The sequence below is a fragment of the Salvelinus fontinalis genome, chromosome 7, assembly GCF_029448725.1.
Source record: "Salvelinus fontinalis isolate EN_2023a chromosome 7, ASM2944872v1, whole genome shotgun sequence".
Lineage (NCBI taxonomy): Eukaryota > Metazoa > Chordata > Actinopteri > Salmoniformes > Salmonidae > Salvelinus > Salvelinus fontinalis.
The window spans coordinates 34,788,983-34,804,629 of NC_074671.1; the positions used below are offsets into that span (position 1 = coordinate 34,788,983).

General features: G+C 44.1%; 1 protein-coding gene across 1 annotated transcript; it reads right to left on the reverse strand.

The window, feature by feature from the left end:
• Nucleotides 1–12,977: 12,977 nt before the first annotated feature.
• On the reverse strand, nt 12,978–14,539 carry LOC129858842 (uncharacterized). Its single transcript, XM_055928081.1, has 2 exons — nt 14,121–14,539; nt 12,978–13,925 (listed from the first exon to the last, which is right to left on the reverse strand). The coding sequence occupies exon 2, from the start codon at nt 13,878–13,880 to the stop codon at nt 13,131–13,133; it is 750 nt and encodes a 249-aa protein (XP_055784056.1). The 5' UTR covers nt 13,881–13,925; nt 14,121–14,539; the 3' UTR covers nt 12,978–13,130.
• Nucleotides 14,540–15,647: the final 1,108 nt, after the last annotated feature.

The following is a 15,647-nucleotide window of genomic DNA, read 5'->3' on the forward strand; positions in this document are numbered from 1 at the left end:
GGCTTTTTCCGACAGCAGGGTGATGATATATGCTATCTTGGACCGGTCGGTGGGAAACGATGAGGGTTGCAGCTCGAAGGAGAGAGAACATTGGGTGAAAAACCCCTTACAAACACTCGGATCACCTGAGAGCCGTTGGGGAGGCGGCAGTCGAGGTTCATCCAGGTGGTTAACTGCCACGGGCACTATAATCTGATGAACTGGAGCAGAAGCGGTTGCAGGGAAAAGTTGATCAGAAATCTGCTTTATGGAAGTCATCATCTCCGACAGAAGTTGAGAATGTCCAGCCATTAAGGCCTCTTGCTGAACCAGAGCAGCTTCGTGACGTTGGACAGTCCCCTCGTGGTGGGACAGCATGGGAAAAAAGTCCTGGGTACTGGCTGCCTCTGGGTTCATATTAACCTTTTACGGGGGCAGCTGAAAAATACATAGTCTGCAGCAATTGAAAGACAGGCATCTTGTGATTCCAAACAATATTTATTAAATGTTTTACAGCGAAAACAAAATGTATCGCTATATTAGCGTAGCTACAATAGACAGACACAATTGGGCGCCAGTTCACATGCACGACAGATATATGAAATAACATCATAAAATGGGTCTTACTTTTGCTGATCTTTCATCAGAATGTTGAAGAAGGTGTCCTCTGTCCAGATGAGTCGTTGTTTCGATTCAGAATGGCAAATTTCCCTCTTCAATTAGCATTGGCACTAGCCGAGTGGCATAAATTTCTCCAATGTAAACACAGTCAGAGGACGGAACACGGCAAAACTCCCGAATAAAGTTTCAATAATCTGATTAAACTATATTGAAAAAACATACATTACGATGATATGGTCACATGTATCAAAAAAAATTCGAGCCGGAGACGTTAGCCGTTCGTTACCAAGGCAAAACAGAAGTCAATCCCACTTCCTTCAGAGTACCGGAAGTGGACGGTCACGTCAAAGAAATAGTTTTTTTTCCACCACAGAACAAGATAAGCACAAAAATTTCTTCTCTGACATCCTCTTTACACCAATAGGAAGGCGTATAGAGTGTCAGCAGACTCCTAAGTGTCAAGACCATGTATAGGCATCAAGTTGAAAAGAGCATCGATTTCTGACATTTCACTTCCTGGTCAGGAAAAGTGCTGCAGAAGGACTTCTGTGTCACTCAGAGAAATAATTCCAACTTTTAGAAACTAGAAAGTGTTTTCTATCCAAAAGGAATATTAAGATTCATATTGTACGAACAAGATTTGAGTAGGAGGCCGTTTGAAATGGGCACGATTTCACTGGCTACTCAACACTTTGCCTTGCAGCCATAAGAAGTTAATGGTTCAGTGTTTCTGTCAGGACCCGGTGCGAGAAACAGTCACTAATAATCGGCAGAACCCAGAAGATGAGGCAGACTCAGCAGTACTAAAGATGGTGGTTTAATAAAAGAACAAGATCTTCAGGCAAAGAATATAAATCCACAATGTCCAAAATAAAGCCAAAAGGCAAAAAATGGATATCTTCCAAAATACAAAGAAAATCCACAAAGTGGTAAGAACAGCAAGGGAAAAAACAAACCTCAAAAGATTAATCCAAAATACACAAGAACAAAACCAGAGAACCTCTGGAAAATCCAACAAGAGAAAATATATGTTCACAACAAGGCTGGGGCTGGGTGCTAACATACAAACACTGAGCAAAGAACTGAGGAACACACAGGGTTTAAATACTAACAAGGGAACGACATACAGGTGCAAACAATAATTAGAGCAAGGAAAAAACAAAAGGTTCAAAAAAGGTGCAATGGGGACATCTAGTGACCAAAATCAGAACAGTCCTGGCCAAAACCTGACAGTTTGTGACTCAGAAATTGAGATAGGTAATTACTCTGTTGTCAGGAAGGATCGGAATTTGAATGATGGGGCGATATGTGCATTTGTAAGATCAGACATTGCTTTTGACCTAAGATCGTATTTAAGCGTTGATTTGGAGATTGTCTGGCTGGATATCTGCCTTCCCAAAACCAAGTTGATTTTTTTTGGGGGTGTGTTACAAGCAGAATGAATTCTATGAAGGTCCCGAAATTGTGTTGTCAAGCTGTAATGATTCCTTGGTGAAGAAAATCATTTTGTTAGGCGATTTCAATACTGATGTCTGCAAAAAGGATAGCCCAACCCACAATATATTTATGCACTTCTGTAGATCACTTGCTGACTCAAATAAAAGATCCCACCAGGATATTGACTTAATATTGGTGTCTGATACATCCAAAATATCGCAGTGGAGTAATAGTATATGGAATCAGTGATCATTTTATTACATTTTGCACAACAATGATTTTTAAAGATATCTTTACAGTTGAAGTTGGAAGTTTAATCGCAATATACTGATATAAACTGATATAACTCGGTTTAAAATAACTACATTATGATGTCTTTAACACCTATATCGAATAAAATCAGAGCCGGATATATCTAAGGCCTATAACGAGAGCTTTCCAGAACGCCATCCTGAGGTCTGTCTTGCGTCATGGCGAATGTTGAAAAGAGTGTACCCCACGTACCCAGACCCTTTATATGGCCTCAGATCTGCCTAGCAACTCCATTCCAATTCTCACTACTTGCTGACATCTAGGGGAAGGCGTATGCAGTGCATGTCGACCAATAGAATACATGCAAATTAATAAACTGACCCTAGAACAGACTGCCTGATTTCAGATTTCTCCCTTCCTGACAGGAAGTTTGCTCCAACTTGAGTTCTGTTTTACTCACAGATATAATTCAAACGGTTTTAGAAACTAGAGAGTGTTTTCTATCCAATAGTAATAATAATATGCATATTGTACGAGCAATAATTGAGTACGAGGCAGTTTAATTTGGGAACGAAATTTTTACAAAGTGAAAACAGCACCCCCTATTGAGAAAAAGTTAATGCCAGGTCTAAGTTTTTGGCTAGAATGTCCAAACTGCTTGATAAGAACTCCATGAAAGTGCTAGCCACTGCTCTCATTCAATGCCATTTTGACTACGCTAGTACTTCCTGGTTTGGGGGCTTATCTAAACTTATGAAGGGGAAGCTCCAGATAGAGCAGAATAAGCTGATCAGGGTAGTATTGAAGGTGAGTCCACGTACTCACATAGGCAGGAGCTGCTTTTGGGAACTAAACTGGCTGCCTGTTGAGGCTAGGGTGTCCCAGATTAGACAAGACTATTTATGCTTCTGCGCGCAGATATCTAACTGATTACTTTCCTTGTGTTAGGTATGCACACAATCACAGCACCAGATCATGTGTTGCTGATGTGTGACTATACAGGTTCAGGAGTAATGCTGCTACGTCCTCTCTGGGCAGCTTTAAAAATAACAAAAAAATATGTTTGCTGTCTTCTGTGCCCGTATAAATAACCCCTATGATGTAACTGCAATGATGAGTTACATTGCTCTCTTCATTCTCGTCGCCAAACCCACTGGCTACAGGTTATCTACAAGTCTCTGCTAGGTAAAGCCCCGCCTTATCTCAGCTCACTGGTCACCATAGCAGCACCCACTCGTAGCGCGCTCCAGCAGGTATATCTCACTGGTCACAACCAAAGCCAACTCCTCCTTTGGTTGTCTTTCCTTCCAGTACTCTGCTGACAATGACTGGAACGAACTGCAAACATCTCTGAAGCTGGAAACACTTATCTCCCTCACTAGCTTTAAGCACCAGCTGTCAGAGCAGCTCACAGATTACTGCACCTGTACATAGCCCATCTATAATTTAGGCCAAACAACTACCGCTTCCCCTACTGTATTTATTTATTTATTTTGCTCCCTTGCACCCCATTATTTCTATTTCTACTTTGCACATTCTTCCACTGCAAATCTACCATTCCAGTGTTTTACTTGCTATATTGTATTTAGCTCGCCACCATGGTCTCTTTTTGCCTTTACCTCCCTTATCTCATCTCATTTGCTCACATTGTATATAGACTTATTTTTTCTACTGTATGTTTGTTTTACTCCATGTGTAACTCTGTGTTGTTGTATGCGTCGAATTGCTATGCATTATCTTGGCCAGGTCGCAGTTGCAAATGAGAACTTGTTCTCAACTAGCCTACCTGGTTAAATAAAGGTGAAATAAAAAAATAAAAAAAATGAGATGTTCTTCTTCTTTGTTTTTATGTTTTATTATCTCCATGCCATACTGTGTTTAACTGTGTTCGATCTTGCCTAGCCATCTTGTCTCAAGAGGACCACAATGGAAATAATTCCCAGACTTTGTGTGTTTTCGTCAATGATTTTACTCATGTGCATGTATGGTTTTTACAGGTTTTGTGTGCTTGTTTTTTATTTTTTATTGTCGAATTAATCAACAAAAAAACTGAACTAAAAAGCAAAGCTGAGAAGACAGTCTGCAAACTCTGGCGGAAAGGGTGAGATGGAGAGCTCTCTGGGCTCCGATCATTTGCCATTACTGACGCAGGTTAATCTAGAGATGTGTACTGTATGAGACAGTGGGGGTGTAGACAGGACTATCATTCAAAGCCCTGCTGTGTGGCTTGTGTAGGGCTTGCCTGCGGCAACCTCATGGGGGGACAGTCACAGTGGGGGGTGAGGAGGAGCGGGGGTTGGCGGAAGCACAGAGAGAAAGACTACACCAAGGGAGCAAAGAGCATGGAAAACAACAAGAGAAAACAACACAACACCTGACCCAGTTCACTGGTTTAAACAGGGAGATCTTTGACACGTGTGTAAAACCTGGGAGGAAATCTGCTGCTCTCTCACCAATTGGGATTGCAGTGACCAAAACCACGACAAATTGATAGAGTAAGAGAACTCACCTTTGAACTTTGATAGAAACTTCCTCTGCAAAGATGCCAAGGTGACAGATGCACTTGCATTGTCCCTTCTATGCTATGTATAGCACCAACACTCATGGGCAGGCTTCATTATTACTTGACCACTGTATGAGTGCCTCATTAGATTATTTGACTCTAGAGTACAAAAAAAAAAACATATGGATCTTCAATACCAAATTGACCTGTAAAATCACATAATATCCGCAGTCTGACCCAGTTGTATGTGAAAACTTGAAAAGTAAGGCAACGCTACAGCTGTCTTGGGATGCTTTGTGTTGTAACAAGAGAGATCAGGAATCCAAAGGAAAATGATCAAGGTCCAAGAAGAAAGTTCCCTTTTGTCATACTAGAAGTAATAAAAGTGATCATAGGAAGTGTCTTTGGCTGACAGAAACCGTTAGGCCCTCGCCCTTTCACAGCCCTTCTTTCTGCTAAAGCATTCAGGGGGTGTTTGGTCATGGCAGGACTGAGCCTGTTCGAGTGATTGGAAAAACGCACACTTCCTTTGTGTTGAATGGGTCAAGAGTGGAAGCCCATCCCCCCGCCATTTCATTGAACTGAACTTTCTCCCAAAGTGAACTATCCGGAAAAGAAATTCCCTGAAGGAGACTGTAGACACTACAGTCTCTCTCTCTCTATATTTCTCTCTCTCAGAGTTCAAGAGGGGGTCAACAGTTGTGTTTTGTATTTGCGGAAAACGTTCGCCATTTTCCACTCAACGTGATGACACACTCTACAGTAGTGAGAAAGTAGAGTGAACAACAGGCGCCTACGGATTAGGCCGCAAACTTGTCGGAGCAGCCAACAGAGCGAACTCCATAGGTAGCGAAGCATGAACCAGGGCCCTCTGAATGCGATGAAAGGGAGGAGCATCAGGCTTTTTTATAGGCCCACGCACCTCTGAGTAACAGCTGGACTGGCTGTTTAGACTGGAACTGGCTCCCCACCCCTCATTTCCCAGAGCTAAACAGAGCACGCCCATGGCAAGACTTCAGGAGGGACGGCAGACAGTTGCACTTCCAGCACTGCACTGCATAGGCATGTGGGAAACGGAGGCTTATATGGGCCATGATGCCGTGTGAGGTCCTCTATCGCTGCTCAGACACCAGATTGATGCGATAGTTTTTTTCTGCTTAATGTCTGAGGTGGTGGACTTTTTTTTTTAAAGAACAAAACAAGTTCAGAAACCTACACAGAATTTGGAAAAGCTGCAGCCTGTTGTAATAACATACAAGACTGACATCTTGGTTATGGTACATTTGCAGCCGCCGTCCTAAAATATGTTTACAATACATGCCAATGGGGTTTACTTTAACAGAGGGGCAGAGGTGTAGCTTGGGGGTGTAAACAGAGGTCAGTTTTCTCATCAACACATTTCAATAGAATTCTATCATGTCATCCATTGCCTTCAATTAATACTGTTTGCAAGAGGTTTCAGCCATGGTGCTTTGCCACCAATGTTGAACTGTTATGAGTGTTTGCTTAGCAAAGAAAATACAGCATGAATGAAAAGAGGTTGACGTAATTGAATATTGTGTGACTCTTGGAAGCCCACACAAGGCCCTCTGTTTGACATGCTACTGTGTCGGGGGAGAACTGGGTGTGCAAATGGGAATGTGTTTTTGGGATATTTCTTCTCCACTGCGATCTGTCATCTCCGTTTCCCTCTCAGCCCTCCACCTCGGTGTCGTCCCACCCCTATGTGATGGGGCCATAGCTGGGGCAGGCTGCCTGGGAAGAACATCTGGGACACGTCTGTGGAACCATGAGTGATCACCCTCTCAGCAGAAGCCTAAGCTATCGCTCACTGTCCTGTCCCTACAGTAACAGGGCAACCAAGCACTCAGAGAGAGAGAGAGAGAGAGAGGCAAGGGGAGGAGAGGGGGAGTAATAATTACATTAAAACAGAGAGAAAGGATGACCCAGCTAAATATTATGGGGAGATAGAACGTTTTTGTAATGTTACCCATAATGTTCCACTAATTTCTGAGTGTCCAGTTGTCTGTTAGTTAGGGGAACGTTCTATCTATGTTAGCAAAAACCTGAGAACCTTTATAGCATGTGTTAAAGTTAGGAGAACATTCCCTTAATGTCAAGCAGAACTTATCTACACTGAACAAAAATACAAATTCAACATGGAAAGTGTTGGTCCTGTGTTTCATGAGCTGAAATGAAATATCCCAGAAATGCCAAGATAATCCATCCTTCTGGCAGGTGTGGCATATCAAGAAGCTGATTAAACAGCATGACCATTACACAGATGCACCTTGTGCTGGGGACATTAAAAGCACACTCTAAAATGTACAGTTTTGTCACACAACACAATGCCAAGTCTCAAGTTGCCAGAGAATTGAATGTTAATTTCACTACCATAAGCCACCTCCAATGTCGTTTTAGAGAATTTGTCAGTAGATCCAACCGGCCTCACAACTGCAGACCACGTGTAACCATGCCAGCCCATGACCTCCACATCCGGCTTCTTCACCTGCGGGATCGTCTGAGACCAGCCACCCAGACAGCTGATGAAACTGTGGGTGTGCACACCCGAAAAATGTCTGCACAAACTGTCAGAAACCGTCTCAGGGACGCTCATCTGCGTCCTCACTAGGGTCTTGACCTGACTGCATTTCGGCGTCGTGACCAACTTCAGTGGGCAAATGATCTCCTTCGATGGCCAGTGGAACGCTGGAGAAGTGTGCTCTTCACGGATGGCTCCCGGTTTCTAGTGTACCAGTCAGATGGCAGACAGCATGTATGGTGCCGTGCGGGCAAGCAATTTGCTGATGTCAACGTTGTGAACAGAGTGCCCCATGGTGGCAGTGGGGTTATGGTATGGCAGGCATAAGCTACAGACAACGAATACAATTGCATTTTATCAATGGACAGAGATACCGTGACACAATCTTGAGGCCCATTGTTGTGCCATTCATCTGCTGTCATTACCACGTGTTTCAGCATGATAATGTTGGCCCCATTTGTACACAATTGAGCATGTTTGGGATGCTGTGGATCGTGTTCTAGTTCCCGCCAATATCCACAACTTCGTACAGCCATTGAAGAGAAGTGGGACAACATTCCATAAATCACAATCAACAGCCTGATAAACTATATGCGCTGCATGAGGCAAATGGTGGTCACACCACATACTGACTGGTTTTCTTATCCACACCCCTACCTTTATTTAAAGGTACTGTATCTATGACCAACTGTATTCCCAGTCATGTGAAATAAATAGATTATGGCTTAATTTATTTATTTCAATTGACTGATTTCTTATATATATATTTCTTATACTGATTTCTGTATTTGACTCAGTAAAATCTTACATTAATGTTACATTAATATTTTTGTTCAGTGTAAAACGTGGTTACAATGTTCTCAGAATATACAACAACGTTCTAGACAGGTTTTATGGGACGTTGCAAGAACATTAATGCGTCCAGTTTTGTGAAGATTATGAGGTTATTCCATCAACATTCCACCAAACATACACAGGACATGGTTGCCATGCTCTCAAAATATACAATATTAATGTTCTAGACACATTTCATGGAAACATTGCAAGAACATTTCTGTGTTTCAGTTGTCAGGACATCACCTGTTAAAACATTGTTACTGTTGCCAAGCCCATCAAAGCCCTGATTGATGAACCACTTACAGCTCTTTTTGTCTGTTGGCAAGGTTAGGGTGACACACACTGCTTTCAACTTACATATTTGACACACATGATTACATTGTGCATGTTCAGTTATAAAGTCATTATTATTCAACATGTCCTCACCTGTGATTTGAACTCACAACCTGTTGGTTCACAGCATTCAGAGCTTCCTGCTATGCCACCTATCAGTTCATTTGACTATTCTCTCATCATTGATTCTCTCATCAACAATTTAGGGGCTTCTGTATAGTTGTCTAATGTTGCTGGGTCATATCAGCCTGTTTTAATGATACTCCTGAATCACTATGATAGATACAGGTTTTTCTTGTGTGTACTTTTAAGAGAGCTGATATTTACTTCAAAGTGCATAACCCTATTGCTTACATCTATCAAGTTGTTTTTGATCTACACAATATATCCCTTATTTGGACAGTGATTAGGTCAGGGGTTATGTCAAACTCATTCCATGGAGGGCCTACTGTCTTCCTTGTGTCTATCGTCAGAATAAAGACCAATCAACTGGGATCGCTGGCTGGACAGTACTTTAAAAAAAACACAATGCAAGAGAAGTACGATCACATCTGTTACACTAGTGCCGAGACCAGTCTTCTTGCCTTCGCTGGACAGCTGTTACACAAGCTCCCAGCTACTATCTAATCAACGCAACATTGACATTCTCCCACACCTGGTTAACCACTATTGGCTTAATTAAAAAGGCAAACCTAACATGCTGACCACACCGCTTGCGTTGCGTGCGTTGCCATATAAACTTAACCTGTTAGTGTGTAGGGGGCGCTATTTTCACTTTGGGAAAGAATCGTGCCCAATTTAAATGGCCTCGTACTCTATTCTATATCGTACAATATGCATATTATTATTACTATTGGATAGAAAACACTCTCAAGTTTCTAAAACCGTTTGAATTATGTCTGTGAGTAAAACAGAACTCATTTTGCAGCAAACTTCCTGACAGGAAGTGAAAAATCTGAAATCGAGGCTCTGTTTTGGGCCATCCTATTCAATTGCTTGAAATCTATGGATATACATGCATTTCATACGCCATTCACTAGATGTCAACAGGCAGTGGAAGGTGAAATGGGGTGTCTAGCTTGATCTGAGGTTGAACAAGAGCTCTTGGAATGACGTGACCCCAATTTCCTTTGCCTGTCAAGGCGCGGGAAGGAACCCCAGATTGCCTTCTGAAAAGTTTTCGGTATAGACGGCTAATATCTCCGGTTTTGATTTTATTTGATACATGTGATAATATCATCGTAAAGTATGTTTTTTCAATATAGTTTTATCAGATTATTGAACGTTTATTGGGAGTTTTGGCGTTTTCCGTTCTCTGCGTTTGGTGAAGATGGACATCTTCGCGCCACTTGGCTAGCTAAGGTTGCTAATTCGACAGGCGAAGAGGACATTCTAAAACCAAACAACAATTTATTCTGGACAAAGGACTCCTTGTACAAGATTCTGATGGAAGCTCAGCAAAAGTAGGAACCATTTATGATGTTATTTCGTATTTCTGTGGAAAATGTTTAGTTCTATTTTCCGCCCTCATTGCAGTCGCTGTCTCGCTATAACGTAAGCTGTATGTCGTACTAAAGTTATTTTTAAAAATCTAACACGGAACTAGTGTATCTTTCATTTGCTGTACAACATGTATTTTTTAGTAAAGTTTATGATGAGTTCTTTGATTAGATTAGGTGACTGTCCAAAATATCTCCGGATAATTTTGTGCAGTTTGGCTACGTATTCACATTGTAAAACCACGATTTGTACCGCTAAATATGCACATTTTCGAACAAAACATATATATATTGTGTAACATGATGTTATAGGACTGTCATCTGATGAAGTTTGTCAAGGTTAGTGAATAATTTAATATATTTTGCTGGTTTTTGCAATCGCTACATTTTGCTGCTGATAAATGCGTTTGTGTGGTTGGCTATTGTGGTAAGCTAAGATAATGCTATATTGTGTTTTCGCTGTAAAACACTTAAAAAATCTGAAATATTGGCTGGATTCACAAGATCTTTGTCTTTCATTTGCTGTACACCATGTATTTTTCATAAATGTTTTATGATGAGTATTTAGGTATTTCACGTTGCTCTCTGTAATTATTCTTGCTGCTTCGGCGCTATTTGTGATTGTAGCTGCAATATAAAACTATCATTTTATACCTCAAATATGCACATTTTTCGAACAAAACATAAATGTATTGTGTAACATGTTATAAGACTGTCATCTGATGAAGTTGTTTCTTGGTTAGTGACTAATTATATCTATATTTTGTCGGTTTTCTGAAAGCTACCTATGCGGTGGATAAATAGCATTGTGTGTTTGGCTATTGTGGTGAGCTAACATAAATATATATTGTGTTTTCGCTGTAAAACATTTTAAAAAACGGACATGTTGGCTGGATTCACAAGTTGTTTATCTTTCATTTGTTGTATTGGACTTGTTAATGTGTGGAAGTTAAATATTTAAAAGAATAAAAAATTGAATTTCTCGCTCTGTGATGGCAGCGGAATGTTTTGGGTGTTCCGCTAGCGGAACCCCGGGGCGAGAAAGGTTAACACATACATGTTATTCAATCTATGATCACTTGGCCCTATGATCACTTGGCTACATAGCTGATGCCTGCTGGACTGTTCACGGTACTCCATTTTGTTTATTTTTTGTTTATCTGTCGGCCCCAGCCTCGAACTCAGGCCCTGTGTGTAGTTAACTTACCCTCTCTGCCCATTCATCGCCATTTTACCTGCTGTTGTTTATGCCTCGCTTTATGTCTCTCTCAAATGTCAATATGCCTTGTATACTGTTGTTTAGGATACTTATCATTGTTTTAGTTTACTGCGGAGCCCCTAGTCGCACTCATGCCACAGATACCTCCATTGTCCCACCTCCCACACATGCGGTGACTTCACCCAGTATAACTGCGTCCAGAGATGCAACCTCTCTTATCGTCACTCACTGCCTGGGTTTACCTCCACTGTACCCGCACCCTACCATACCCCTGTCTGTACATTATGCCCTGAATCCATTCTACCACGCCCAGAAATCTGCTCCTTTTATTCTCTGTCCCCAACGCACTAGACAACCTGTTTTGATAGCCTTCAGCCGTACCCTCATCCTACTCCTCCTCTGTTCCTTGGGTGATGTGGAGGTTAACCCAGGCCCTGCGTGTCCCCAAGCACTCTCATTTGTTGACTTCTGTAACTGAAAAAGCCTTGGTTTCAGGCATGTTAACATCAGAAGCCTCCTCCCTAAGCTTGTTTTACTCACTGCTTTAGCACACTCCGCCAACCCTGATGTCCTTGCCGTGTCTGAATCCTGGCTTAGGAAGGCCACCAAAAATTCTGAGATTTCCATCCCCAACTACAGCATTTTACGTCAAGATAGAACTGCCAAAGGGGGAGGAGTTGCAATCTACTGCAGAGATAGCCTGCAAAGTTCTGTCAAACTTTCCAGGTCTTTTCCCAAACAGTTCGAGCTTCTAATTAAAAAATGAATCTCTCCAGAAATAAGTCTCTCACTGTTGCTCCCAGTTGTGCCCTGGACACCATATGTGAATTGATTGCCCCCCATCTATCTTCAGAATTTGTTCTGTTAGGTGACCTAAACTGGGATATGCTTAACACCACGACAGTCCTACAATCTAAGATAGATGCCCTCAATCTCACACAAATTATCAAGGAACCCACCAGGTACAACCCTAAATTTGTAAACATGGGCACCCTCATAGATATTATCCTGATACATCCCTCCAAATACACCTCTGCTGTTTTCAATCAGGATCTCAGCGATCACTGCCTCATTGCCTGCATCCGCTATGGGTCCGCGGTCAAACGACCACCCCTCATTACTGTCAAAATTTCCTAAAACACTTCTGCGAGCAGGCCTTTCTAATTGACCTGGCCCGGGTATCCCGGAAGGATATTGACCTCATCCCGTCAGTCGAGGATGCCTGGTCGTTCTTTAAAAGTAATTTCCTCAACATCTTAAATAAGCATGCCCCTATTAAAAAAATGTAGAACTAAGAAAAGATATAGCCCTTGGTTCACTCCAGACCTGACTGCCCTATATCAGCACAAAAATATTCTGTGGCGGACTGCACTAGCATCGAATAGTCCCCGAGATATGCAACTTTTCAGGGAAGTCAGGAACCAATACATGCAGTCAGTCAGGAAAGCAAAGGCTAGCTTTTTCAAACAGAAATTTGCATCCTGTAGCTCTAACTCCAAAAGGTTTTGGGACACTGTAAAGTCCATGGAGAATAAGAGCATCTCCTCCCAGCTGACAACTGCACTGAGGCTAGGTAACACTGCTACCACCGATAAATCCATGATAATCGAGAATTGCAATAAGCATTTCTCTATGGCTGGCCATGCTTTCCTCCTGGCTACCCCAATCCCAGCCAACAGCTCCGCAGCCCCCGCAGCTACTTGCCCAAGCCTCCCCAGCTTCTCCTTCACCCAAATCCAGACAGCAGATCTTACATTTACATTTACATTTACATTTAAGTCATTTAGCAGACGCTCTTATCCAGAGCGACTTACAAATTGGTGCATTCACCTAATGACATCCAGTGGAACAGCCACTTTACAATAGTGCATCTAAATCTTTTAAGGGGGGGGGGGCAGAAGGATTGCTCTATCCTAGGTATTCCTTGAAGAGGTGGGGTTTCAGGTGTCTCCGGAAGGTGGTGATTGACTCCGCTGTCCTGGCGTCGTGAGGGAGTTTGTTCCACCATTGGGGTGCCAGAGCAGCGAACAGTTTTGACTGGGCTGAGCGGGAACTGTACTTCCTCAGTGGTAGGGAGGCGAGCAGGCCAGAGGTGGATGAACGCAGTGCCCTTGTTTGGGTGTAGGGCCTGATCAGAGCCTGAAGGTACTGAGGTGCCGTTCCCCTCACAGCTCCGTAGGCAAGCACCATGGTCTTGTAGCGGATGCGAGCTTCAACTGGAAGCCAGTGGAGAGAGCGGAGGAGCGGGGTGACGTGAGAGAACTTGGGAAGGTTGAACACCAGACGGGCTGCGGCGTTCTGGATGAGTTGTAGGGGTTTAATGGCACAGGCAGGGAGCCCAGCCAACAGCGAGTTGCAGTAATCCAGACGGGAGATGACAAGTGCCTGGATTAGGACCTGCGCCGCTTCCTGTGTGAGGCAGGGTCGTACTCTGCGGATGTTGTAGAGCATGAACCTACAGGAACGGGCCACCGCCTTGATGTTAGTTGAGAACGACAGGGTGTTGTCCAGGATCACGCCAAGGTTCTTAGCGCTCTGGGAGGAGGACACAATGGAGTTGTCAACCGTGATGGCGAGATCATGGAACGGGCAGTCCTTCCCCGGGAGGAAGAGCAGCTCTGTCTTGCCGAGGTTCAGCTTGAGGTGGTGATCCGTCATCCACACTGATATGTCTGCCAGACATGCAGAGATGCGATTCGCCACCTGGTCATCAGAAGGGGGAAAGGAGAAGATTAATTGTGTGTCGTCTGCATAGCAGTGATAGGAGAGACCATGTGAGGTTATGACAGAGCCAAGTGACTTGGTGTATAGCGAGAATAGGAGAGGGCCTAGAACAGAGCCCTGGGGGACACCAGTGGTGAGAGCGCGTGGTGAGGAGACAGATTCTCGCCACGCCACCTGGTAGGAGCGACCTGTCAGGTAGGACGCAATCCAAGCGTGGGCCGCGCCGGAGATGCCCAACTCGGAGAGGGTGGAGAGGAGGATCTGATGGTTCACAGTATCGAAGGCAGCCGATAGGTCTAGAAGGATGAGAGCAGAGGAGAGAGAGTTAGCTTTAGCAGTGCGGAGCGCCTCCGTGATACAGAGAAGAGCAGTCTCAGTTGAGTGACTAGTCTTGAAACCTGACTGATTTGGATCAAGAAGGTCATTCTGAGAGAGATAGCAGGAGAGCTGGCCAAGGACGGCACGTTCAAGAGTTTTGGAGAGAAAAGAAAGAAGGGATACTGGTCTGTAGTTGTTGACATCGGAGGGATCGAGTGTAGGTTTTTTCAGAAGGGGTGCAACTCTCGCTCTCTTGAAGACGGAAGGGACGTAGCCAGCGGTCAAGGATGAGTTGATGAGCGAGGTGAGGTAAGGGAGAAGGTCTCCGGAAATGGTCTGGAGAAGAGAGGAGGGGATAGGGTCAAGCGGGCAGGTTGTTGGGCGGCCGGCCGTCACAAGACGCGAGATTTCATCTGGAGAGAGAGGGGAGAAAGAGGTCAAAGCACAGGGTAGGGCAGTGTGAGCAGAACCAGCGGTGTCGTTTGACTTAGCAAACGAGGATCGGATGTCGTCGACCTTCTTTTCAAAATGGTTGACGAAGTCGTCTGCAGAGAGGGAGGAGGGGGGGGGAGGGGGAGGAGGATTCAGGAGGGAGGAGAAGGTGGCAAAGAGCTTCCTAGGGTTAGAGGCAGATGCTTGGAATTTAGAGTGGTAGAAAGTGGCTTTAGCAGCAGAGACAGAAGAGGAAAATGTAGAGAGGAGGGAGTGAAAGGATGCCAGGTCCGCAGGGAGGCGAGTTTTCCTCCATTTCCGCTCGGCTGCCCGGAGCCCTGTTCTGTGAGCTCGCAATGAGTCGTCGAGCCACGGAGCGGGAGGGGAGGACCGAGCCGGCCTGGAGGATAGGGGACATAGAGAGTCAAAGGATGCAGAAAGGGAGGAGAGGAGGGTTGAGGAGGCAGAATCAGGAGATAGGTTGGAGAAGGTTTGGGCAGAGGGAAGAGATGATAGGATGGAAGAGGAGAGAGTAGCGGGGGAGAGAGAGCGAAGGTTGGGACGGCGCGATACCATCCGAGTAGGGGCAGTGTGGGAAGTGTTGGATGAGAGCGAGAGGGAAAAGGATACAAGGTAGTGGTCGGAGACTTGGAGGGGAGTTGCAATGAGGTTAGTGGAAGAACAGCATCTAGTAAAGATGAGGTCAAGCGTATTGCCTGCCTTGTGAGTAGGGGGGGAAGGTGAGAGGGTGAGGTCAAAAGAGGAGAGGAGTGGAAAGAAGGAGGCAGAGAGGAATGAGTCAAAGGTAGACGTGGGGAGGTTAAAGTCACCCAGAACTGTGAGAGGTGAGCCGTCCTCAGGAAAGGAGCTTATCAAGGCATCAAGCTCATTGATGAACTCTCCAAGGGAACCTGGAGGGCGATAAATGATAAGGATGTTAAGCTTGAAAGG

Excerpts from the sequence above, each read along its gene's own strand:
- LOC129858842 (XM_055928081.1), bottom strand. The coding sequence starts at position 13,880 with ATGACGGATCACCACCTCAAGCTGAACCTCGGCAAGACAGAGCTGCTC.